The sequence below is a fragment of the Rhinolophus hipposideros genome (assembly GCF_964194185.1).
Source record: "Rhinolophus hipposideros genome assembly, chromosome: 1".
NCBI lineage: Eukaryota > Metazoa > Chordata > Mammalia > Chiroptera > Rhinolophidae > Rhinolophus > Rhinolophus hipposideros.
The window spans coordinates 20,228,167-20,256,059 of NC_138047.1; the positions used below are offsets into that span (position 1 = coordinate 20,228,167).

Consider the following 27,893-nt stretch of genomic DNA (forward strand, 5'->3'; position numbering starts at 1 on the left):
TGTTGGTAGAATGTTTTAATTTCTCTCCGACTGCAGCCTTTTTCTCCCTCTCTCACACGGTAGTGCTATGTTTTCTCTGCACTATTCCAGCTTCTCACACAATGGAGGGATTCCCTGGGAGAGGGGCTTCTCCTCTGTTAATAGTTCGCCTGGTTCATAGGGTACCACGTCCCTGTGGGGATGCAGAGAGCTTTTGAAGTTCCAAAGCTCTTCCTGCACCAGATTCAGAGCCTGTATGTTTCAGCAGTTCTGTTTACTCCTGCAGGGATCCGCCCAGATAGGTGGGGCCAGGCGCGGGGTGAGTTGTGAGAGATGGAGCAGAGCAATGGCAGCGACCACCACCACAGCCGGTCTTGCTTCCACAGCTCCCTCCCCTTTGCCGGAACTAGTTGGGCTGCGAATCTGTGTCTGTGGTCCACAGTTCTCAGAACAGCAAATATTCTGTTCTTTTGATCTGACACTGCTACTGTTCCGCTTCTAGCACCAGGCAGGTGGGGGCGGGGCGAGCTCTGGAATGGTAGGTAAGGGGCGGCTCGTCTCAGTGCCTAAGGCTTCCGTTCTCTGCTGGGCAGTGAGGGCTTAAACCACCATTTTCAGCCTTCTTCCCTCAGTCTTTTCTCCGAGGTCTCTGCCGTGAGCGTTGGGTTCAGCCGTTTTATATGCTGCCCCCTCAGCCCTGTGGGCCGTAAGCGGAGCCCTAGCAGTCCGAGTTCTTCCCTCTCCCGCAGCTGCGGGAGTTCCGGGATGCAGCGAGCTCGGAGCACTGAGCTAAGTCTGCGTCCTGCGCCCGCGCAGCTCCTTCTCCGCACTTCTCCCTTCCCTCCTCTCCCCCATTCGCGGGATTCTCCCACCTTTAGGTGAATTCAGTAGTGGGCCTCTTCGTCTTGCCTGTCTGCTGTGCAGGGAGTCCTTTGTGGAGTTACTATTGTTCGATTAGTTGTAAATTCCAGGGGAGATTTACAGAGGCTCACCTCACTCCGCCATTTTGATCAACACTTAGTATTTTTACATGTAAAAACCTCTGTTTTTAAGAAAGTTTGGTAATTTAAATTCCAGGAAACCAATGATGACACTGTAAAATCAATTTCAGCTGTTCTAAGAAAAGTCATTGTTTTTGAAATCTGTCTTTACTGGCATCAGGTTTATAAACTACATTTTATACACCTGTCTACACATATTACTCGTGAAATCATTAGGAATAATATTTTTAAAAAAGAAGGGAGAGTCTCTAGATTTTTAAAATTAACTTTCTTTAAAAGTGTTTTTCAAAATCTGAGGATGAAAAGGAACAACTGAAGTACTATATGAAGGTAGCACCATCTCTGAAATATAAGTTGAATCAACAACAGAAGAAAAATGTTGGATTAGAGAAAGAGGTAACCAGGTAAGGTTTTAGTATTTCATATCACGTCAACCATTGATTACTATTTAACTGTAATTCTTACTTTATGAAAACCTAAGTACAAATGCATTACATATCTGAAATTTTCATAGTTAAACATATTATCCTACTTAAAAATTTACTTCAGAAACTCACAGCACAATCAAATTTGTGTGAATGCCAAAATATTATACCTACTCTTTAATGATTCCTATAAGTATAATGACAGTGTCTTTTGCATATACTGTCAACTGCACTCTTCCTGGTCTCCCTTGAATCTTTATTTCTGCAAGATGTCTTTGTTCTCTTTGGTAATCTTGCCTTCTTTTAGTAGAGTTCTTCCCTTCGGCTTTCTAGCAGTTTAATGTCTAAAAACCTATCTGTGGTATTGTTTAACAACATCAGAATTGTTATTGATTTGGCTTCTATATTCTTTCTACTTTTTTCAGTTATAAAATATGTCAACATACCAAACCAGATGTATAACCTAAAGAAGAATGAGATGAGTAATCATCTCACTCAGATAATAATGGAATCTTTCCCAACGTCTGGGAAGCCCGCACGTGGCTTGCCCTTGCTGCGTACTGATGAAGTATTTTCTCTGATTCTCCTCTGTTTTTTTTCCCCTCATGTCACTGTCTTTCTCTGCATTATTTCGTATTCTTCTCATTTTATTAACATTGTGCTAGCCAAGATGTCTTCTTAAAACAGACTCGAAGAGACTATTACACATTATCTCTTCAATTTCCTTTCTTCTAAAGCCCTGTCCCTTTCCATTCCCCTCCACTCAAAGTTCAGATTTTTCTTTCCGGTTTCTCTTTCTATTTTGAATGATCTCTTGTTGGTATGTACTTTCTTTTCTTCTGGTAGACTGTGGTCAGTAGGCTCCGAATGGTATTTTTCTGTCTTTTCGAAACACCCACATATATTACACTTTCCTTCTTCACCTTTGATACTGATCTCTGGTTTATAGCTGATATTTAATAATAGGTTAGTGTTTGATACTAACCATCTTAAGTGGATGTTAATAATACTTTAATTATAAGAACCTTACATTGTTACAATATTAAGTCTGAATGATGTGTATCACAACTGTTTTATGTTCCTTACCTAAGATTATAATTTAATTAGTATGCTTTCAAACTATTATACTGGAACAAATAGGAGAGGATCATAATTTACAGATTTGTTTATTTTGTATGATAGACATAATGTCTCTTTAAATAATTATTAAATATTTCTCTTAAAGAATTTGACTTACTCGTTTTCTACAATTCTGCAGATTGAAGACACTCTTTCAGAATACAAGGATGCTACATGACAATCAAAATGGAGAGGTTAGTTTCCTTGGAGATTTAGAACCCAATCAATCTGAAATGGATATTCAGATGAATAGGTTAAAACAGAAGGTAATTTATAATCCGTTTGGGACCCAAAAATCACTTAATTTGGGGAAATATAAACCACTCAATGCTTTTAGCAGTTTAATATAGATTTTTCCTTAATTTTATAGACTGAAGCAGTGAAAAAGACAACTTTTTTTCTATATAATTTTTCTATAAAAGGGCATATTGTTACCTCTCATATGTCTCAACCCTGGCTAGTTATCTAAAGCCAAGAAGGACACTGTTGCATGACCCCAAAGCACTGGCTCCAAATCAGTTTCTTCCTTCCTTCCTTCCTTCCTTCCTTCCTTCCTTCCTTCCTTCCTTCCTTCCTTCCTTCCTTCTTTCCTTCCTTCCTTTCTTCCTTCCTTCTTTTCTTTCTTTCTTCAGCTTCATTGAGATATAATGAACATAGCATGCAGTTCACTCATTTAAAGTGTCCAGTGCAGTGGCTTTTAGTGTGGTCAAAGCTTTATGCAGTCATCATCACAATCAGTTTTAGAATATTTTCATGACCCTGGAAAGTATCCCTGTACCTGTTAGCCTTCAGCGTGTGCCAGTCTGCCCTTCCCACTCTTCCTAGCCCTAGGGAACCACTAGTGAACTCTCTGCTCCATATTGTGGTTTTGATGTATTTTTTTCTGGTGACTAATGATGCTGAGCAATGTTTTCCCATGCTTATTATCCATTTGTATATCTTCTTTGAAGAATTGATTATTCAATTCCATTGCCCATTAAAATTGGATTGTCTTTTTCTTGTTGAATTGTAAGAATTCTTTATATATCCTAGATACAAATTGCTTATCACATATAGGATTTTCAAATATTTCTCCCTTTCATTAGCTTGCCTTTTTAGTTTTTCAATGGTGTCCTTTAAAGAATAGAGTTTTTTTTTTTTTAATGAAGTCCAGTTAATCTACTTTTGTTTGTGCTGTCATATCTAAGACACAATTGCCAACTCCAGTCATGAGTCTTAGATTCTGCTATAAAGGAGACTAAAGGCATACCTCGGAGACATTGCAGATTTGGTTTTGACCACGGCAATACAGCTAGTAACCCGATAAAGTGAATCACAAGAATTGTGCATATAAATTTATTTTACACTAGTCTGTAGTCTATTAAGTATGTGGTAACATTATGTCTAAACAAACAGTGTACATACCTTCATTAAAAAGTATTTTATTGCTAAAAAATGCCAAACATAATCCAAGTTTGTCAGAAAAGTGGTGTTCATACACTTGCTAAATGCATGATTCTCACATGCTTTCAATTTGTAAAACATAGTTGCAAAACACAATATAGCAAAGTGCAATGAAAGAAGATACCTGTAATTTATACTGTATAAGTTATGTTTCTTATTATCTCTTTTTTTAATCCAGAAGGTGTGTCTATTTTTTCCTTAACTCCCCAATGGAGTGGCTGAAATAAACAAGTTATTTGGTTCACAAATCCATACTTAAGAAGAGTGTGGCCAGGGCTGTCTGTCTCTGTTCCCCTCAGCTTCAATTGGGGCAGCTCCATGGCTGGTGGCTGGAATCATTTGAATGTTTGTTCAGCAATGTGTCCGATTGTTGGTGCCTACTGTTTGTCAGCACTCTAGCTGGGCAGACAGCAGGAACACCTATACCTGAACACCCGGCTTGCATTGTGGCCCGAGCCTCCCCACAACACGGGGCTGTGTTCCAAGGTTCAGATCCTCAGAGACATAGCCAACAGGAGGTGTTTTGCCCTTTGTGAAGGAGTCTTGGAATTCACACAGAATCTCTTTCGACATATTCTGTTCATTAGGAGCAAGTCACTAAAGTTGACCCATATTCTACTGTTTTTATGCAATGAATATTTCAAAATTTATGGACACATTTAAAAACCAGCTTGATCTATCCACTGGCCACAATTCTTTATATTCCTCCCACATGGAAAATACACTCATCCCTACACAATACTCCCCACAAGTCTCAATTTTATGGCATCAGGATCAGGTTCGAGTCTAAGATTTTACCATCTTAATCTGGTGCAAATGGGGATGAAGGGCCTGGGTTTTGGTTAAAGCCCCTTTAGAAGGATAAAGCCCCTTGAGAACAATTCTTTTCAATATGAAAACATGAGAATGGAACAGACAAGTTATCTGCCATCCACACACCCAACATTCTGCTCAACTGCTGAAGTTTCCCCTGCAGAAATGGAAAGTGGAAGGCACCTTAGTCCATAGCAATTCTGAAATACATCCTGATGTGTGCTGTCCGTTCTTTGATTAGGACTTAGTCCTAACCATGCCAATGCTTCTCCATGGCCCTTTGCTGTGCCCTGTGAGCTCTTGTTCTGTCCTTTTCATAAGAAATGACCTGTGCTTGAAGCTCTTTCCTCAGCATCATTCCTCCACCAAAATGTCTAAGACCCACAGATCTTCTCGTATTTTTCACTCTCTTGGTTTTTATTAGTCCAAGGTAACAAGCTGATTTTTTGCTACTTGATTATCCTAAAAACTTGGAGTTGCATGTGAGTTTATTGGGGTTCGTGCCATTAGGAAAGCCACCGTCGTAAATCGTTTTGAGATAAGCCCTTGGGTTTCCTGTAGCTGTTGTAGGACCATGCCTTTAAAATCCTTACACTCTGAAGATCCTTCCAGGAATTTAAGGCCCCACCTTAACTCTTTCGAGGTCTTGAGGAAGGGTTTTACAGTCTTGTCTTCATCCTTAGATCATGTCTTCCTAGGAGCACAGTGAATTTGATCTTTACCCAGGAGCCATTTCTTTATTTTAGCACGGTTTGACAACAGGGCATGTGGGAGAGGCTGTAAATGGGAAACAGATATTTGAACACAATAAGTCCTGGTTCCTTTACAGTTCATAGTCTTTGGTTAGCTCATGTATCTCATGGATTTTACTTTGTTACTTCATAGCAAGAGTCCCCTTTCATCCAGATTTCAGACGCATTTTCTTCACTAGCTGAGGAGTCCTTGCTGTCAGCCTCTTCTGGGGCCAGCAAGCTCCCAATAATCATCTCTTGGGGGCCCTGTGGTTGTCATTCTCACTCTTCTCCACATCCTTTCGGGTTCCACCTACCTCCTGGTGGAAAGGCACTCCTACAGGTTTTAGACTGCTTTTCTTTGTGGCCTCACACCATTTTGAATATCAGTAACAATGCCAGTTGTTTACTGCTGCTCAAGAACCCAACTCAAAAGCCAGTTGTTTACTGCTGCTCAAGAAACCAACTCAAAACAGCATCTGTTTTGTTCACCAGTAATGCAGTTGAGTGAAGCTCAGTGAGACCAGCTCATTTCTTTTCCACTTGGCATCAGCTGGGTTGCCATGAAGCTGCGAATGAGAATCATCTAAAGGCTGTAACACACACGTGTAGCAGTTGAAGCGGGGTTTTGGCCGGAACGCCCGCTGGGGCCGTCTCAGTGTGAACACCTATAGGAGTCCTCACTGTGTGGCCTTGGCGTCTTCATTCTACACAACATGGTGGCTGGGTTCCCAGGGTGAGTTTCCCGAGAGAAAAAGTCAGATGGAAGCTGTATCACATTTTCTGCCTCAGACATAGCATTCTCACAGCAGTTCTGCCGTATTCCATGCACTAGAATCCAGTTACTTCCTAAGGCCAGCACATATTAAAAGGGAGGGAATTTCATGGAGAAATGTCAAGAATTTGTAGGCATGGTTTAAAAACACTACATCCACTCACCTCATCTTACCAAATAAGAATTGTATCTACAGGAAAGTAGTTCTACCCAACTCAGTATCACTGAAATTCCAGCAGATTTGTTGTTATTATTGCTGTTTAGGATGTTCTCGTATATCGTGGAAAGTAAGAGAGGATTACCAGATAGCATTATCGAATTAAGACATTTTTTTGTTGTTAAAAAAAATGTAGTGATCATCTCACTAAACATTCACAATGAGAGATGTGATTTCTCTTGAACCTTGGGAATCAGTTCTTCTTGGAAAGCAATTCAAATTACCATGAAACGTTTGAGGCTGACGGAGGCCGAAGTAACTCAAGATGAGTTACTTGTAACTCCTCACAACTTCTTAAGAAATTATGGAGAGTTAAAATGGGGAACAGGTGAGAGACTATCAACTCAGAGGTGACTTATAGTCATTTTATAGAAGAAAGACATGAAACAATCATTCAGAAATTGTAGAAAAATCAAGTGCAGATGTGTGGCAAAGTCGATGACAGTAAAGGATGCATTTTTGAGACTCCTGGTGCTTTTATCTTTGTTCTTCATTCTGAGTAATTCAAGGTTCCACATTCTAAGACTCTGCTACAGTATTGATGACATTTTATTGCAACTGAATTTATTTCAAAAGTTGATACTGGTTTGGTGTTAGACTATTCTCAGTCAACTTCTTTCATAACCAAATTACACTATCTTACTCATTCAGAATGATGATCTCACAGCAAAACTGGAACCTGCATCTTCAGAATGTCTCCATCTGTGGGGTGGCCAGTTTGCTCAATGGTTAGAGCATAATGCTCATAACACCAAAGTCGCTGGTTCAATTCCCAAATGGACCAGTTAGCTACACCCTCCACAACTAGATTGAAAACAATGGCTGGAGCATGGAGCCGAGCCCCGGGTGGGCGGCCGGCCGGTTAGGTCAGTGGTTAGAGTGTAGTGCTCATAACACCAAGGTTGCCGGTTCGATTCCCACATGGGTCAGTGAGCTGTACCCTTCATAACTAGTAGATTGAAGAGAACGATTTGACTTGGAGCTGAGCTGCGCATCCCACAACTAGATTGGAAACAATTACTTGATATGGAGCTGATGGGTCCTGGAAAAAACACTGTTCCCCAATTTTTTAAAAAAATTTTGTTTTAAAAAGTTTTTTTAAAAAAGATGTCTACATCTTGTTCAAGAAAATCAATCTTAAACAGGAGTTATTATCTATGAAAGGAGTACAAAAATCATTTGAAAAAACTAGAGAATAAAAAGAAGTGGAGATAAAAATTATTAAACCTCAAAATTCATATAGTCACGAATGTGGTAGAAAAGAGTGAAGCAGAACACTATAAATTCTGGGATATTGAAAACTGAGCAAGACAGGATGTAATAGAAAAAAAATTTTAAATCTATTTTTACAGGTTAATTCATTGATTTTTAACATGCCTAATTCATTTCACTGCAAATTACGTTTTGGATATACATATTGTATGTCATTCCTCTACCCCCTTAACAGCAGTTACTTTTTTTTTTTTTTAGATTTCTGGAACTAAGGTGGTATTTGCTTCTCCTTTTTAATATTTCAGTTCCCATCATTTTCACTCAGTTGATCTTTGAGAATCATTCTTTCTGGAAAATCATTTTATTTTTAAGACCAGTTGATATAAAATGAGACTATTAGGAAATAAAGAAAAAGGGTGATTTAAAAAGTGCACCATACTCTTAGATTATTAAGTCATATTGTTCAATTTTTAAAATTTAAAATTGATTCTCCTGTTGGAATAGTCAGATGAGATGATTCAAAATATTTTCATAATTCAGATTTATTTCTTTCCATATTGATGATAAATATTTTAAACTTCTGCTTTTTTCCCATTTAAATTGCCCTCCAAATTATTGACTTAAAAATAAAGAATGCAAATAGACTATAATTTTTCAGTTTATAATTATTTTTAAAATGTATCCTTTCCATTGGCTTTAGGAACAAGCAGCATCTCACGAAAACGTAGACCCGTTAAATGACCATGGTGATGCTTCCATAAGTGACATGGAAGTCAGAATTCAACGTCTGGAATCTGAACTCTCCAAAGTGAAAACTTCTCAAGATTCTTTTCAATATGAATTGGAAGACTGTAAGTGCCTCTACCTAGAGGAATTAAAACTTAGACCATCATTGGAAAATAAACTAAACAAGTAAGTCCAAACAAAGTCAGAGAAAATCAATCATGCTCATTAATTTGCCTCTGAAGTATAATTTTTATCCAGGCAAATTCCCAAGATTAATAGGAAGTGAAAGCTTACTAAATAGTATAATTTTGGAAAATGATGTTAGTGAATAAATTACTTTTAAAATGTTAGATCAGGATGCATCTCTCCCCATGTTTGGTTTTACATGACTGTATTTTTCCTTCTCGTGGTTTTCATAGAGTTAATCTGATCTACCGGTCTTTAAGCAAAGTGTTTTTCAAGCTTTGTGATTTGGACAGCGCTATTTATTATAAAATTTCTTGTCAGAATTCCCCTAAATAGTTTTTAATGAGGTAACTATTTATTATAAGATAACAACTTCAACCCAAAGGGTTAAGTACTCTGCATATTCTGGCACTTGGTAAATGTACTTTCTCAATTGTGTTCTGTGTTATTATCTCTAGAGGTCGCTTTCAGACAAGCTATATTTCCTAGTCTTTCTGATGTACACAAAGGCATACATGGAAAATATAGGAGGTTAACATAGGGGGGAAGGGTAGTGTAACCGACGAAGTGGCTAAAAAAGTAAGGTGGTCAGCCGGAGGGGACGTGTGGAAGACAGAAAGCGCAGCGCCCACCTGCCCTTTCCGTGTCTTGGTGACAGTGTTATAAGCTACAGGCCTGCGGAGCTGTTTCAGTTCAGTCGGATCACCCACCAGGCTCCCTCCTTCTCCCCCAGAGGCTGTTGTTCTAAATGACGCGTCAGTTAATTTCTTCAGGGTAATGAGGCGGTGAAAGCAAATGCTTGAAAATATCTTGGTGGGATTTTTAAAAAGTTTCTAAACTCGTATGCTATGTATGTCTCATGGCAATCCTCAAGAATCTTATTGGTTCAGCCCTTCCAGAAGGCAGCAAGTATTATCTGTGAAGCCGTCGACATCACTGATGGCCCCTTTCCTCCCCTCCCTACTTTGAATTACTTCTTAGTCTGGCATCCCCACAGAAACATATGTACTTGTTTAGAACAATTTGGAACCTATCCTTGTACATGGTAGGTCTGCCCTGACATATTTTCAGTGTTCGTTTTGTGGGCAATTCCACTTACTATTATGGCAACATTAAAAAATGCAAATCGTTAAGGAAAAATAAAATATTAAGCCTTTGTTCTTACAATCTTCACAGGACTAATGGTGGGCCGGCAGAAATGAGAACCCAGCTTCTCATGAAGGCACCACTGAACACTTTACTCAGCACCGCTGCTAGGAGGCCGGTCCTGCTGCCAACTTGTATTGGAAGGCTAAATGATAGGTTCCTACCTCGAGGAAATCTCACTCCAAGAGAACAGTTGGTGATTCCTACGTCAACCCCACAGACTTCTAATAATGGCACCTTGACCAACGTGATGAAGGTTAGTTATATTATCTTCTTTCCTTTGGGTTTCAGATGTCCGATATAATTCTTGTTCTTAACTTGGTGAGATTCTGAGTTGTTTCATTGACTAAGGCACACAACGTAAAAGACATAATTATGTGTGCTAATGTAGAAAGCAGACAGAAATTTTACAATCTTTTGTAAGTTCCTGCATCTCCCATGTTTTAAGAGCTACCTGTCATTAACTGTATTCAATAAATGTAATTAACTGACATATTTTAAATTTCTGGAAAAGCTGCTTTTCAATTAGATACTACAAATGAAATGTTATTGCCTAACAACAACGAACGGTATGCTTTGAGATGCTTTGGCTTACTTCTGCATGGGTTTTAATTTGCTGATGGTTTATAACAATTTTAGTTTTCCTACAGCCCAGCTTTGTCACCCCTAAGCGTAAGTGAATGATTGACATTCACTAACTATATGTGGACATTTCTTATTTCAATGAGACCAAGGTAAATCCTTGTTATGAATTCAGCAAACTTGTAACACTGAAAAGATTAATTGTCTTTCTAAGTTAAAAGTTATCTTTGTGCATGATAGTACATCCTAAATTTCTATTTCACTTATAGCATTTTTTTATTTTGATGAGTTTAAATGTCTTGCTTAAAAAGTAAGAATAAAATAAAGTATCTTGCTAAGCAACAGTACATTTTCTAAAGAGGTAAATTGAGCAAATATTTGAATTTTTAAAATGAACTTCACTTATATCTGTACATCTTGGCATCACTTGAATAATTGATGATGGAGATGGCAATGAAATGGTGTCTTTACTAGCAACTTGTTTTCTTTGTGTAATACTGTTATTAAAATACCCATTTTTGATCTCATTTCTTGAGTTCTTCATTCAGCTCCAGGATTTCTGTTTGAACCTTTTTAATAGTTTTCATATCTTTGACAAAGTACTCCTTCTGTTCATTAATTTTACCTCTGAACTCATTGAACTGCCTTGTGAGTTTTTTTGTATCTCATTGAGATTCTTCACGGCTGCTATTTTGAAATCTCTATCACGTAGATCACAACCTTCTGTGACTTTGGCTTGCTTTCTGGAGAAGTGTCATCATCTCTCAGTGTTACCGTGTTACCCTGGTTGTTCATGCTGCTGGATGGCTTGTTCCTCTACAAGCACATTTGAAGTAGTGAACACTTTCTTATTTATGTACATTTTGATTGGAGCAATTCAGCAGCTAGATAATTAGACGTCTTTGTTTTGTTTTTCAGTAGCTGATGCAATAGCACAGTTTCTGTTTTCTCTCCCTGGTACTATTTGAGCCGGGGGGGTCCTGGTGTGGGGCTTAGCTGTGAGTGTGGGAGTGCTGGTCTGGGTGACCAAGGTGATGGGTGTTGCCGCTGTATCCAGATCACCAGGGTCTCTGGGCACCAGCACCGTGGGAGGGAACAGGGGAAGGGGCTGGTTAAGGAGAGCCTGTCTTGAGCCCACTGAGCCCACCTGGTTCCCTGTGGCCCTGGTAGCACTGTGCTGTGGGTGGAGGCTGGAGAAGTATTTCTGCTGCTGCTATTGGTCTCTGGTGGTACCAGCTGGGGAGGGTTGGGGTTCTTGTGGAGGTGGAGACATGCTGCTGCTGCCCTTCTTACCCTCCCCTGGGCTGTGATGTGGGGGCTGCGCCCCAACCCCTCCACTGCTACTGCCTTTGCTGGGGCTTCAGGCTCAGCCTCTTCACCTGGAACCAGGTATGCGCCTGTCCCTGTCCTTCCCCCCATCCTGCCTCCCTTTCACTTCCCATACACCCTCCTTCCTTTTACCGATGTGGGATCTTTTAGGCGTCCTAGTGTGTGCGGCAGAGCAACCTCTTTTGGGCTATAGATGTCCAACTAGTTATAGATGTTAGAGGAGATGCAACGTTGTTGTGTCATTTGTCATAATATTGACATCACCTTCGAAAATAGCCATTTCTGTCAATGCAGATTGGTTTGTAATTTTGATGGTGTTTTTATGGCCCGCTTAATGTCAAGAAAAACAACATAGGCCTGTGTAAATGAGGTTTCAACCTTGTTTTTTCATTTAACTTCATCATAACAGAGCACAGCAGAGCCAAGTATTTTCAGACACCTTTTGGTCATATAGGGTCTCAGTGCTTCGAAGTGCTGACATTGGAATACTGGGTACAGAAGGAAAGTATATGTCTAATGTTTCTGTAAGTTGTTCAGTGTGATACATGCTTCAAATGTTCTCATTAGTCATCTCCAGGAAAATCAGAAGATGAAAGATTGTAAATGCAGAAGTTTTGCAAGAGAATATGCTTGTGGACATTTTTTCTTTAATTAATTTTTGGTAGGAAAGATGTGTTTAGTTTTTCAGCATTTCTAGATAAACTGAGAAATGGTTTATTTTAAACTCAATGCCATTGTTCCAAGGTAGACATCATCCCCTTGTGGGGCGTTGTTTTGCCCAATCATGCAAGCCTGAATAAGAGAGATGAAAAAGCACCACTTCATCAAGATACAGAGATACGTCTCCCAATCATGACAGAATGCTGGAAAGACTTATGGTACAGCTGTGATGATGTGAAGTTAGTCAGAAGTGTGCTAGATGATAAAGAGAAATCTCTTTTGTAGTATAAGTTTTGCTTGCTATAGATAACCCCAACATGGTTAATGCATTTGTTGGTTGATATCGGTTAACCAAGTTTTATTTTCAGGAAAAGAAAGGTTCTTTTAAGGAAGAATTTCCTCAGTTTGAATTTGCTTTCTATAATTAAAGATTTTCTCCTTCAAGGTCTCGGTCCTGTGTTGAGGAATGTCTGTGCTTTATATATTGAGTGTATTGACTGGTATTAATCGGAGTTCTGATGAGTCTCAGTTTCTTTATTTCTATTCATGACTTTAAAGCTTATAATTATTTAGAAAGTTACTATTTTGTTTCTCATGCCTCAATATTGTTGAACTACATGACAAAGTTTTACGTATTCATTTTCTCTGAGTCAGAAATTGATGGAAATTTCCTAAGGAAGGAAGTAGCTGGCATGAGGAAGTAGCTGGCATGTTACTCTAGCCTCAGTAAGAAGTTCTAAAGCCCATTCCTGGCCCACAGCTCATTGGTTTTGTGACCTCAGGTGACCTCTAATCTCTCGGAGCCTTGGTTGCCTGTTATGTAAAATTACAGATTTTGACTAAATCAGTGACTTTCTGACTTGAAAAATATTTATTTTTGAGTCTGATACGGTTCTTTTAAAAAAATTTTTTTGCATGAAACTATATTATATAAAATATAGACAAGTAGAGCTGCCTAGCTATGGGAGAGATGGAGAGTCCGAGACTTTGTGATCCTGCAGAGTCCCCAGTGGAACCTTAGATTTCTACGGGACATATTCTGAGAACTACCGGTGTCGAGAAAACCCTTCTAGTGAAACTCCTTGAATTAAATTTTGTGGATACATTCTTTTCCTGTGTATAATTTTCTCTCCTTTCTATATTTTTGATAAATGGAAAAGTATAAATAAACTTGCAGAAACATTCTCCTTCTTAATATTGGACTTCAAGCTACTTCTACTATCTGAACACAATCCTCACCTAGAAATAAACATAAAGATAATCGAAGTAAATATTTAGGAAAAGGGCTTTGGGGAAAAGAAAATAGCGTTACATTTGTAGTTCCCTTATTCAAGTCATGTAAAAATGTGATTGGTATTTTATATATTGTTGATTAATGGTAATTAAAACTGTTTCATGACAGGCCTCTCCCTTCACCTGGTATTGTGTTACAAATTGTTGTAAAGGCATTGGATGTCATATTATCGTTGTCATCACACTGTCTATCAGGTTCTGGACATTGTTGTAAGCCCCGTTTCGAACATTTAGTGAGAGGATACCTTTCAGAAGGAAGGAATAAATTAGAAAACTTTAGACTGGGATACTTGTAGTATAGTTTGAAATATTCCCATACATTTCGTAATTAAGTAGACTAACCACAACCACTCGAATATTTCAAAAATTGGGCCTCCCTCATTTCTAGAAAGAATATGAAGTTACAATTAAATAATTATATATTCTTTTTGTTGTTTCTAATTCTTCAGTCATGAATCAGAAACTCAATTTGAAAACTAACTCTAGGCCATACTTTTTAAATCAGATTTTCTGTAATCTTTGTATCCATACAAATGTAAATGTTTCAGTCATAATACAGACAAGAAAATAGTTTTTGTTATTGTTGCTGCCAGTAGAATTTTCACGTGACGTGACAGGGCCACAATCATCATTTTATGTATTTAAGGTTCTATGCTGAGAAATAGCCTAGCATACACCGTAAGATTAATTTTTTAAAAGTGCAAGAAACCATTAAGGTAAAAAATCCATAAAGGAAAAAAATCCATTAAAGTAAAAAAACAAACTGATTAAACTTTTATAAAGGGCTATTTTTCTAAGGATTGAAAAGTAATGCATTCACTGTAAAATATGACTTGTTTGATTCATTGTAGGAATCAGGTCACACCTCACCCTTCTGAAATTGTGTATATTCAGTAGACCAATTTCAACTGTACTTTCGATCGGATTAGTCTAAACAGCATCACCTATATATGTTCTCTATTAAATTAAAATGAGTATAAATTTATTTTATTTATGTGATTATTTTTGTGTGTATTTACACAATGCCCAAGTAAGGTCTACCCTTTAAAGGTGTTATGTAAAGGCCACATTCCTACATTAAAATCTCTTGTTTAACTTAAATACTGTAACTAAGATTTGATTTATTTCAGGAGCAGCAGGAGTTTGTGGAAAACATAACTAGAGATGTAGAAGAAGGTAGGTAGCCAAAATGTATTGATTCCAGTTAGATATCATTAATTTCTGAAATAAACAATAAAGAGAAACTGGCATCCTTTTCCATGTTTGGATAATAGATACTACATTAAATATTTTCCCATGCATTGCAAATGGGAAAGTTGAAAGCATAAACAAGCATTATGAAGAATACATTTCTTCCTCATTTATTCATCATGTGTAGCTTTTCAAAAATCTCAAAAGTCCATGTATCTCTTTTTATTTCTGGCTGTCTCCTTCCTTTCCTCTACCATCCATATGGAACTTTTAACTTGCACATTGAAAACTGGGCTTCATCATCTTATCCTGTTTTTGCTAGTGATGTAAGGCCCAGTAACCAGGCTCATCTAGTAATACTTAGGCAATTACAGTCCATATAGCTGTCATCTGATGGGTGACATTTAACTCTCCAGTCATTGACTTTGTCATTGGTTTACCTTTTACCTTCAGGAGAAACATCAAATTCTTTTGCATGGATTAAAACCACCCAAATCAATTTACTTCTTGCCAAATAATTCGGCCTTATCTCTTGCTACTAACTCTAGTCTGCCCCTTTGCTCTAGTATCTATTGATAGCTAAACTAGACTACTTCTCATTCCACGAGTGTTCTTCCCCACTCTAGTCTTTGCATCTGCTTCTCCTCTCTATGTGGCATCCTTTTTCCTTGTCCTTCAGATATGAACATACATATCACCTCCACCAAAAAGCGGACAATATTGACACAAAGCCAGGATGTCCCTTCCATGTGTTCTGATAATGTCCTGCTTTATATTTGTATGGTATATGTGACTCTAAATGGAAATGGCCTGTTCACCTGTTTTCTCAGTTTATAGTAGGTGATGGTTCAGGCGTGGACCATGTCATCTTCACCTTGTAACTTCAGTGCTTGTTGTACTACCCTAGCACATGCTTGTTGAATAAATGAATGAAGAATGAGACAATCAGAAGCTCTGATACTTAAGAGTTAATTCAGTGTGCAACCATGGGCAAATTATATGTAATGGTAATCTCCTATTGGGTAGTGGAGTCTTTGTAGGTTTTTTTCATTCTTAACATGTATACTTAGTTGTATTTTAAATAAAGAGTATAATTATTTCTTTCTTTTTTCTAGCTGAGGATGGACTTGAATCTGAATACCGTCTACTTTGCTCTCATATCTAGTGATGATCTAGTTTTGAAAGCATCACAAGAATATATATCGTTTTTGAATATGAACTGTATGATCTAAAATATAAATAGTACAAATTTACTGGGCTGTTTACATAGCATTTTCCTTCTTTCCCATTAAACATACGGCATGTGAAAATCCTTATTGAAGGAAAGTATTTTTGTTTCATATGTGTATATCAAAATCTACATAGTATTCAAACTGTGTTTCTTGGCATCTAACTAGCTTTTCAGCAGATTTTGTGGATGAAACCAAGCAGTATTAAGTTTTACATACGCATACTGCCCAAATACCAGCTGTTTATACAACACCCATATAACCAAATTGTCATTAATACTTCAGTGGTGTAAATTGATAGCTTTTTTTGAATTTCCCAATATTTATCACTGTGTATGAACCTCAAGATTCTGACAGACATCATTTTGATATCTGCTGTTATGGCTACGATCAATGTTTGGATGTATTACAGTTGTTATAGTGCCATAAATCTGATTATATTAACATATAATTTTAAACACAGATTTATAAAGCTGTTCTCTTAGAGAAATAAAATTTGTCTTTTCACCTTTTCTAGTCATTGATTTATTGGTTTGTTTTTTTTGGAAACAGTCTTAAAATTAAGTAGCTTCTGGTTATGCCGTCTTGGCAGAAATGTCACACAAGTGATGCTGAGTTCTTCCCAGTGCAGCAAATCTGGAGGCACGTGCTGGGTTCCGTTACTGGCAATGTTGACTTTGATCGTGTGGTTAAGAAGTGTTGCCGGGTTTGTCCACCATAAAATTACTATTTCCCCTTGGTTATCCCCTTATATCTTCTGTGCAGATACTCTGAGACTCTATAAATATGTCATTAATCCTCAAAATCTCATTGATGACTCTTCTTGAATCAATGACTGTGATGGTTGCCAAATGATGATATTATGATTCTGTCATCAGTCCTGCATTGATAAATACATCCAACGAAACACGCAAACAGATGAGGGAGGAAGGAAAGCTTATTACTTTGGTGCTTAAATGCTCCTCATTTGCCTAGTGGTAGCCATTTCAAGCTCACTGCCTATCTTTTTGACCTGTCCCCATTGTTCTTTGAGCACGTCCTTCCTCTCTGGACAAGTTGTTCCAAGTTCATCTTGCAGTTTTCCGCCACAGTCCTGGAATCGGACATTTTCCATAGAAGCCCTGAATCCTCTTAGGGGAGAGTGACATTGGGAGACCTGGATCTGGACACCAGTTGGGGTTGGTGTGCATATTGTTCGTGATTGTCATTGCTCATGGGCTCCCTCAGTGAACAACAGGGATTATATGTGTCAACAGAAATGCACGCATACACGCACACGTTGGTTCAATATCAAATATAACGAAAACTATGAATTCTTACCAATTCTTCTAATTCCAGTCAAATTCCACAGGGATCATTCCACAGGGTTTTTTTTTTTTTCATATTTGTTAACTCCCTTTTATGACAGTAAGCTGGCTCCCATCATCTATATCTTGTTTAATATCCTTGTACATAACCAAGCTCTGTTGTCCCTGTGCCCATGCACATGTCCTCCTCACTGTACTTGGATTCCAACACCCCACATTGAGTGGTGACCACTGTTGACCCCACTTTGCTCTCCCAGTGTGTGCCCTTGTCCCCACGTCCTTTCTCAGATGCCCTGTACCAGGCCCCCTTCTCTGCAGGTGATGTTCCCCCTTTAGACTCTAAAAACCCTCACTGGGCTGTCCCTGTGCTCCTGTGTTGATGCCTTCTGACCTTGCCTAGTCTCTGAGCCTTCATCCCATTCCTTGCCTTTCGGGGATGCTCTGACTTGAGCTCCAGCACTGTCCTAGTGCCCTCCCACACCTACGCCTTCCTCTTCCATTCCTGTTCCAACAGCTCACTCTGAGCTGTCACAGCTCCGTTTTTGTCCCCATGCTTTTGAGCTGAAATGATTGGGAAGAGAAAGAAGAAAGGGGGTAAGGGCTCTATGTACCTTTTATAATCCGCTTGTCAAGCTCTACAAATACAAGCAAGGATTTTGATTGGAATTGCATTGAATCTATAAACAAACTGTGGAGAAAAGGCATTGGTAATATTGAGTTTTCCAAACTAAATATTTTAGTTGTCTGTCTGGTTAAGTCTCAATGTTTAAAATATTTCCCATACCGGTCTGGCATATATGTTTTGGATTTATTCCCTATTATTTGATACTTTTGATCCTATTAAAAATGTTATTTTAAAAATCACCTTTATTTCTTCTTTGTTGCTCACTTATAGACATAAAATTGGTATTTTGCACTTTGAGCTTGACATCAGCTATAATGCTGAACTCTCATATTTTTCTTACTCGATTGTTTTATCTGTGGATTCTTTTGGATTTTCTACTTGTACAGATAATATATTTTATAAATAGTGACAATTTTGTTTCTTCCTTTCCAATTCGTAGAGTTTTCATTTCTTTTTCTTACTGCAGGAATATTCTTGAGTAGAAGTTGAAATATTTCTGAAATTCCAAAGCAGAATCAGAATATCTTTCTCTAATTATGTAAATAGTGGTATTTTTTAAAAGGAGATGTCCTTTATTAGTGTATTAGTTTTCTATTGCTGAATAACAGGTCACCGCCAACTTAGCACCTTATAAACACCCTCATTATTATTTCACATTCTGATGGCCCACGCATCTGGGATCAGCTGGTCCTTGCTCAGGATCTCACAGGCTTCGGTCAGGGTGTCAGCTGGGCTGCATTGTCATTAGGAGGCTCCACTGGAAAGAAGCTGCTTTGAAGCTCCCTTAGTTTGTTGGCAGAATTCCCTGTGACTGTTTAATCATATATTTATATTCCCAGCAATTCTCTGGCTCTCAGCGGGAGGCTGCCCTCAGGCCCTAGTGGTTGCCTACAGTTCTAAGAGGCGTGTCTGAGTCAGGTTGGGCTGCCATAACAAAACACCACGGACACATTAACAACGGACCTTTCTTCCTCACAGTTCTGGAGGCTGGGAAGTTCGAGGCCAAGGCATTCGCAGATTCAGTGTCTGGTGAGGCCCCACTTCCTGGTCCATGGACACCGGTCTTCTTGCTGTGACACATGGCAGAGGGGCAAGGGATCTCTCTTAGGCCTTTTATAAAGGCACTCATCCCATTCATGAGAGCTCCATCCTCACGACCTAATCATCTCCCAAAGGCTCTGTTTCCAAAGACTATCATGTGGGGCATCAGGACTTCACCTATAAATTTGAGGGGGGCATGATTTGGGCATTCAGCCTATGGCAGAGCCCTTCACGGTTCGTGGCCATTTGGGCTCACTCAGTATGGCAGAGATTTCAGGAGGCAGCCAGGGGAAACTCTCACTTCACGGAACAGGGCTCAGTCTTCTTTTAAAGGTTTTCAGCTGCGGCCGGCCCGGTGGCGCAGGCGGTTAGAGCTCCATGCGCCTAACTCCGAAGGCTGCCGGTTCGATTCCCACATGGGCCAGTGGGCTCTCAACAAAAAAAAAAAAAAAAAAAAAAAAAAAAAAAGGTTTTCAGCTGATTAAATCAGACTCGCTCAGATTCATTCCCCTTTTGATTGACTCAGAATTATCTGAATTACTTACATGTGCAAAATTTCTTTACTTTTTGCCACATTCTGAGGGTTAGAGGCAAGGGACAGCTCCTGCTCATTCTCAATTAGATTTAGATTGTTTATTTGAGATTTTTCTTGTTTCTGGAGGTAAGACTGTATTGTTATAAATTTCCCTCTTAGAACTATTTGGCGGTATACCATAGATTTGTGGTCATTGTGTTTTCATTTTCATTTGTCTTGATTTCATTTGTTTTGATTTCTTTCTTGTTTCCATTGTTAACCCATTAATTGCTTACTAACATGTTATTTAGCTTCCTCATGTTTGTGTGTTTTCAATTTCCTTCTTGGAACTGAATTCTAATTTCATCCATTGTGGTCAGAGAAGATGATTTGTACGATTTCAACCTTCATGAACATATTGAGATTTCTTTTGTGGCCTAATATGTGGCCTATGATGTAAAATATTCCATGCATATTTGAAAAGAATATATATTCTGCTGCCTTTGGGTAAATTCTTGTCCTAAAAGTATCAATTAAGTCCATCTGGTCTAATATGTCACTATTTCCTTGTTGATTTTCTTTCTGGCAGATCTGTCCACTGGTGTGAACTGGATTTTAAAGTCTTATACTTTGACTGTATTACTGTTCATCTCTCCCTTTATGTCTGTCAGTATTTACTTTATATATTTAGGTAATCCTAATGTTTGGTGAATAGATGTTTCTGAGAGTATTTATTCTCTTTTTAGATTGATCCCCTTATCATTATGAAACGCTCTTCTTTGTCTCCTGTTACAGCCTTTGTTTTAAAGTCTGTTTTGTCTGATATAAGTATTGCTACCTTTGCTTTTTATTCTTGTTGCCATTTGCATGAAATATCTTTTTCCATCCCTTTAATTTCAGTCTCTGTGTCTTTTGATCTGAAGTGTGTCTCTTGTAGGTAGCATATGTATGGGTCTTGTTTTTATATCAATCCAGCCATGTTGTGTCTTCTGATTGGAGTTTTTATAGTGTTGTGTTTGAATTCCTTTCTGTTTATTTCTTGGATATCTCTTATTGAGTTTTGGTTTCCAGTAACCATGGGTTTCATATATACCAAGCTATATTTATACCACTCTATTTTAAGTTGATGGTCACTTAAATTCAAACACATTCTAAAATAATTAATATTTTTGTTCTCCCACTCCACATTTGTTTTTGTCATTACTTTTTACTTTGTGTGTGTGTGTGTGTGTGTGTGTGTATCCCTCAATATATTGTTGTAATTAAACATGATCTTCCTACTTTTGCCTTTTAACCTTTGTGCTACTTTTAGTTTGATCCAAAAGCAATGGTGGACCCATTGCTTTTGCTATGTGTTTGCCTTTGTCAGTTACAATTCTTTTTCTTTCCTCTATTTGCTTATTAATATTTTTTTGTCTTCTTATGTAAGTCTCTTTAATATTTCTTGTAATACTGGTTTAGCGGTGATGAACTCCTTTAGCTTTTCCAAGTCTGAAAAACTCATTATCTTTCCTTCGATTCTGAATAACAGCTTTGCTGGATAGAGCCAACTTAATTGTAGGTCTTTGCTTTGTATTACTTTGAACATTTCATGCCAATCCCTTCTGGGCTGCAAAGCTTCTGTTGAGAAATCTGCTGATAGTCTTATGGGAGCTCCTTTGTAGGTAACTACCTGCTTATCTCTTGCTGCTTTTAAGATGCTCTTTGTCTTTAACATTTGGCATTTTAATTATGATGTGTCTTGGTGTGAGCCTCTGTGGGTTTATCTTGTTTGGGACTCTCCACATTTCCTGGACTTGTATGTCTACTTCCCTCACCAGATTAAGGAAGTCTTCCATCATTATTTCTTCAAATAGATTTTCAATCCCTTGCTCTCTTTCCTTCTAATTCTGTGAATGTTAGTACACTCAATGTTCTCCCAAAAGTTCCTGAAACTATGCTCATTGTATCTATCCATCCATCTATCTGTCTGTCTGTCTGTCTATCTATCTATCTATCTATCTATCTATCTATCTATCTATCTATCTATCTATTCATTTTGCTGTCCCAATTGGGTGTTTTCTGCTACCCTGTTTTCCAGATCAGTGATTTAATCCTATTCTTCAACTAATCTGATATGAATTCCCTCTAGTATATTTCTCATTTCAGTTATTATAGTCTTCATTTCTTACTGGTTCTTTTTTATGTTTTTCATCCTATTGTGTTTTTTATATTTGCTATCTTTTTGTGTAAATTCTCACTGATTTCATTTTCTCTTCCCCTGAATTCATTGAGCATCCTTATAACCAGTGTTTTGAACACTGTATCTGGTAGGTTGCTTGCCAGCATTTTGTTAATTTCTTTTTCTGGAGTTTTGTCCTGTGTCCTTTCCTTTGAAACATGTTTCTTTGTCTCTTCATTTTGTCTGACTCTTTGTGTTTGTTTCTATGTAATAGGTAGATCTGCTATGTCTCCCAGTCTTGACAGAGTGGCCTTCTGTACAGGGTGTCCTGTGGGGCCCAGTGGTGCAGTCTCCCTAGTCACCTGAACTGGGTGCTCCAGTGGTGTCTCCTGTGTGGGAAACATTTATGGGTTCAGTAATCTGGGCATGTTAGGACATCCATCCAAAATTGTGCCCTTCTGTTGTAGTTGAGCCTTGATTGCTGCTGGCACATCAGTGGGTGGGATTGACCCTCAGACTGATTTATTATGAGGGTTGACCATAAATACAGTGGATAAGCTGTTGTTTGGGGGCTGACCACATGAAGTAAGAGTTGCAGTAGTGGAGGCCAGCCAAGTCTGCCCTTTGAGTATGTCATTTGTGGAGCTGGTTGGTTGGTGCTCTGTTGTGGTCTGAAGCTGGCCCCGGGCTATTTTGGGTCTGAGACCTCTTGGGAGGGGCTCTGATGCAGGCCAAGGTCATTGCCACTTCTATCAGGCTTGGAGACTTTCTTGGAGCTATAAAGTGTTTTGCACTTGATTGTTACTTGTGCTGGGCTTGGAGGCACTAAGGGGAGGCTATGCTGCAAACTGAGGCTAGTTGCTACTTGTGCCAGGGCTGGGACCCTTTGGTGGGCACAACAACATGAGCTAGGGCCAGCGCCATTTGTGCCTGGCTTGTGGCCACTTCATTCCAGGTATAGTGCAGGTCAACAGTGGCCGCTGCTCATGCCAGGCTTGGGGCCTCCTGATGGGAGTTACAATGCAAATTCAGGCCACTTGCCACTTGTGCTGGGTTTGGGGCTGTCTAGCAAAAGCTACAAGGCATGCTGAGCTGGCTACTGCTTGTTTAGAGTTTGTGAACCTTTGAAGGGTTTTTAGAAAGTCTACAGTGCAAGCTGAAGCCGGCCACTTGTGTGGAAGAGCTTAGAAGAGGCTTAAGCCAGGAAGGTGAGTTGGGTGCGTTGGGGTCTCGGGGAGTCATGAGGGTGGGGTGAATGGTGTTAACCAGTTTAGTGCAGAGCTCAGATTTGATACCCAGGCCAGCTGGGTGGGAAGAGAGTTCAACAAAGGAGCAAAGGTGCCTGTCAGTGCTCCCATCCCTGGAGAAAGTTGCCCTGACCCCTGGCCCTCCACCCCTCACCCTGAAGTTAGTCAATTTAGTCCCTCCCTGCATATCCCTGGTGCTTTCAAGCTGCTGCCCCCATGCAGAAGCATAGAGTGAGTGTATTTGTGGGCCCCATAAGACCTACAGTGTCTCAGTCTCCCATAGCCCTTTGTTTCTCTGTGAAATAATACCCAGTGGTTTTCACAGCCAGATGTTATGAGGACTCCTGTTCTCAGCATTAATGCTCCAAGTTGGACAGCCACGTGTAGGGATGGGACCCGTTGTTCCTTAAGGGGACGTCTGCAGCTGAGACATTTCTCCTGATTCTTAATTACCACAGTGCTGGTGTAGGAATTGCCCATTCCGCATCTTGGCCCCTCCTACCAGTATCAACATGGTTGCTTTTTTTATATCCTTAGTTGTAATAATTCTGTTCAGCTAGTCTTCACATGGTTCTCAATGATGGTTGTTCTCTAATTTAGTCATAATTTTGGTATGGTCATTGGAGGCGGCAAACACAAAGTTTACCTATTCTGCCATCCTGACCTTAAGTGCTTATCTCAAGTCTTGACTGGTGGTGAAGTCCCAATTTCACATTGGTTCACTCAAATGGTGGGCAAGTGGATGCCAGCCATTGAGAGGAAGCCTCGATAACTCATCACATGGATTTCTTCATAGGAGTATTTGAGTGTCCTCGTAGCTTAATAGCTGGAATCCCCTAAGGGAGCAAGGAAGAATTTTCATGACCTTGCCTTAGAGCTAAGACCTTGCCTTAGCTCTAGTCAGTGTGAGAGGAGAATACACAAAGGCATGGGTAGCAGGAGAAGACAATCCCTGGGGACCTCTTCACAGGACATCCTGTTAATTGGACCTAATAATTAAGAAGTGGCAAGTGATCTGGATGCCTGGTAAGAAATGTGCTCCAAAGGAAAAGAGATATACTCTTCAAAAATCCAGGGGCTTACCATATCAATGAAACATTAATGGGTTCAATAGTCTGGGCATTTCAGAACATTCCTCCAAAATAAAGGATAAGTGGTAGGTTATCTTTTATTGGTAGGATAACCAATAAAGGTAGGATAACAAGGTAGGAAGTACAAGTAGGAAGTACAAGGTAGGATAACACTGACAAAGAAGCACAATGCTTAGAAATGTACTTTATGCTTCAGAGGAAGTACGTTCCATATTTGAGTACAATGTTCTGTCTCATTTATCATGTGGCACAGAAGTTTTGAGTGAAGCCTAGTGCAAGAAGATACCTTGCTCCAAGTGAGGCTGCATTAAAAGAAACTCTGCCTCTTCCTCCATATAATCTGGCAGATCTTGTGGTTCCCAAAGATATCTGTGAGAGAGAAACATGCTGGGTGGACTCCTAACAAGCCCTAATAGGAAAGCTGCAGCACATAACAAAGGCCAATTCCCCAACCTCAATGTCCTCCCTGTAGTTTCACCAAGTGGCAAACTCTTGGTTTGTCCGTGCACTTGCTAGTTCCTCTGCCTGACATACTTTTAAAATCCTATATGTTAGCTCATTTCATTTCTTTGCTTACATGCCCCTTTATATGAGTCACGGAAGGACTCTGTTTAAAATTGCAACTTCCCACTCCCCACCCAGCACTCCATCTCCTTTCTCTGCTTTATTTTTCTCCAGATAATTTAATGTAACACATTGTATATTTATTTCAATGATTTGTTTATTGTATATGATCCATGTTAGAACGTAGATTCCACTAGGGTAAGGATATTTGTCTATATGTGTTGGATCCCCATTACACGTCACATAGAACAGTGCCTGTACATAGTAGACGCTCAGAAAAAATATGTATTTGATGAATGTATGAATTCCAGACACCAAATTATAATTGCCTAATGAACATTTCCATCCCAATGTACCCAAGACACTGATATTTCATTATCTCTTATTCCCTGTAGTAGGCAGAAGAATGGCCTCCTCCAGAGATGTCTGTGTCCTGTACCTTGGAATTTGTGACTTTAACCTGTGTACATTACATGAAAAAAAGGAATTAGGTTCCAGATGAAATGAAAGTTACTAATCAGGGGACCTTAAAATGAGGTAACTATCCCAGAGTAGCTGAGTAGACTCAACATACTCATAAGAATCCTTTAAAATGGAAGCAGGACTAAAGTAGCATCTCAGCACGGTGTGATGGTAGAAGAAGTCAATTAGCTTTGGCTTGCATTAAAGATTGAGGGAGGGGGTGACAAGCCATGGAATGCAGGCAGCCTCTAGAATCTGGAAAAGTGAAGGAAATGAGTCCTTCCCAAAGCCTACGGAAAGCAGAACAGCCCTGCTAATGCCTTGACGTTAGCCTGGTGAGAACCATGTCAGACTTCTGACCTACAGAACTAAGATAATACATTTGTGTTGTTTAATTCCTCCTAAATTTTGAGGTAACTTGTTATGATCACAATAGGAAACTAATACACTTCCTTTCTGCTCTCTTCAGATCTGCTAATTCTCCTATACCCTTTTCATTGCCAGGGACAGTTTTATACAGTGGTCATCACTTCCTTTCCGTTCTCATGTGAGGGCTTCAGTAAACTTCAGTCTTCGGAAGTCAGACTCCTACTCATCTATTTCTATTTCCACACCTGGAACCAAGCAGGCCTACAGCTTTAATCCCCATTTGTTTCTGTCGTGTTTCAGGTCAACAGAGATACTAATCTCGTGTTTAAGCATAGTTATGTGTTATTAACTTTGTATTATCACCTACCTCTCTCAGGAAACCACATGGAATTTACCCCTCATTGAAATGTCCACTGCTACTGCTCTAGCTCTAGCCCTTTGCATCACTTCATGGATTATTGCAATAACTTCCTAACTGCTTTAGCTATTTCCGGGCTTGCTCATCTTAAATCATTGTATTGACTGCATACTGCCAGTTCTCAATATAAAACATAAGGATGGTGTTATTACTCTCCTGTTCAAAAATCTTAACTAGCTCCTATTCTATTTAGAGTAGAGTTCACACTGTTAAGAACGAAGTCATACCAAGAGATATTGTGGGCTCAGTTCCAGACCACCTCTACAAAGCCAGTGTCACAATAAAGTGTGTTGTCATCTTTTTGCTGGTGGAGGTGTTGCCTTAAATTTGTAAAAACAAAAACAAAAAACAACAACAACAACAAAAACATCCACAAACCACAACAAAGTGAAGCAGAATAAAACAAGGTATGCCTGTATCAAGGCCATAGTCCCTGGAATCAAATCTCCTTTTTTTTTTTAATTAGTTTCAGGTGAGCAAGACAAGGTAATACTTAGACGTTCATCATTTGTATCTCTCACACTGTGGACCCCCCTCCCCCCATCTCTCCATCCACTATCCCTCCGACATCGCACTGAGCTATCACATTATATATATAAAATTATAGTTGGCATTCATTATTGTTCAGCTTTAGATGTACAGTACATTGATCAAGCATCTACATCTTCCCTGAGGTGGCCTCCAAATGGGACACATGTCCATCAGATACCCTACAAAATCTTTGCAACATTATTGATTACGTTCCCTGAATTATTTTTCAAAACCCTGAGGCCATTTTGTGGTTACCGACTGTGTCAGCACAGGTTGTGGGTCAGAAAAACCTGCGTTTGCATCCTAGTTTTTCCATTTACTACAGAACCAAGGACAACATTTTTACCCTCCCAGGAGATCATCGTAACACTTATTTCACAGAGTCATGAGAGTTCTGTACCATAATCTATGTAAACAGTTTAGTACAGTGACTGGCACAAAATGTGATCAATAAATGCAATATTCAATGTTCTAAAGTATCTGGCCCTTTCTATTGATCTGCTGAGGCTGCCATAATGAAATATCAAACCCTGAGTGGCTTAAACAACAGAAATTAATTTTGTAGCATCTCTGGAGGCTGCCCGTACAAGGTCAATGTGCCCTCAGTCTTGGTTAATGGTGAAGCCTCTCTTCCTGCCTTAAAGATATCTAGCTTCTCATTGTGTCCTCAAGTGACCTTTGGTTGTTTGTTCATGGAGAGAGAGAGAGAGAGATCTGGTGTCTCTTCTTCTTCTTAATAAGACACCAATTTGATTGAATTAGGACCCCATATTTATGGCCCATTTAACCTTAGTTAATTCTCTAAAGGCCCATTTCCAATACAGTCACATTGGGGGTTAGGGATTCAACATACAGATTCAAAGGGGACACAGTTTAGTCTACAGAACCCTCCTCAACCTGATATTCCTGATTCATCTCTCTCTAGTGACACAAATGCCAAGCTCCTGCCACAGTATTTCATGTCTAAAATGCATATCCTCCCTTTCTTCTCTAGTCCCAATCTTATCTAGTTCAAACTTCTCTGAAGTTTTCTCCATTTCAAATTCAGAAGTAACTCATCTATCTTTGCTCCTATCTTTGGTACTTTGTTCAAACCATTAATACAGCTAATGTAGAACAGTATTTTTTAACATGTCTACTTCTTTTTCTTTTTTCTTTTTTTTTAAGATTTTTTTTTTTATTGGGGTAGGGGTACAGGACTTTATTGGAAAACAGTGTGTACTTCCAGGACTTTTTTTCCCAGTTAAGTTGTTGTCCTTTCAGTTTTAGTTGTGGAGGGTGCAGCTCAGCTCCAGGTCCAGTTGCCGTTTTTTATTTTTCTTGTTGCAGGGGCCACAGACCACCATCCCTTGTGGGAGTTGAACCAGCAACCTTGTGGTTGAGAAGATGTGCTCTAACCAGCTGAGCCATCCGGGAGCTTAGCTGCAGCTCAGCTCAAGGTGCTGTGTTCAATCTCAGTTGTAGGGGGCGGAGCCTACTATCCCTTGGGGGACTTGAGGAATTGAA

At 39.2% G+C, this 27,893-nt stretch overlaps 1 protein-coding gene across 1 annotated transcript in view; it reads left to right on the plus strand.

The window, feature by feature from the left end:
- Positions 1-16,576, plus strand: part of LOC308499013 (uncharacterized protein) — a gene marked incomplete at its 5' end in the record, with an annotated part of 45,572 nt that extends 28,996 nt beyond the window's left edge. Inside the window, 6 exons of the mRNA XM_081051811.1 lie at positions 1,260-1,384; positions 2,664-2,718; positions 8,416-8,627; positions 9,804-10,029; positions 14,768-14,813; positions 15,944-16,576. Of these exons, the coding sequence (XP_080907937.1) occupies positions 1,260-1,384; positions 2,664-2,718; positions 8,416-8,627; positions 9,804-10,029; positions 14,768-14,813; positions 15,944-15,993 (714 nt within the window). The 3' untranslated portion in view covers positions 15,994-16,576. The remainder of the gene's footprint in view (positions 1-1,259; positions 1,385-2,663; positions 2,719-8,415; positions 8,628-9,803; positions 10,030-14,767; positions 14,814-15,943) is intronic.
- Positions 16,577-27,893: the final 11,317 nt, after the last annotated feature.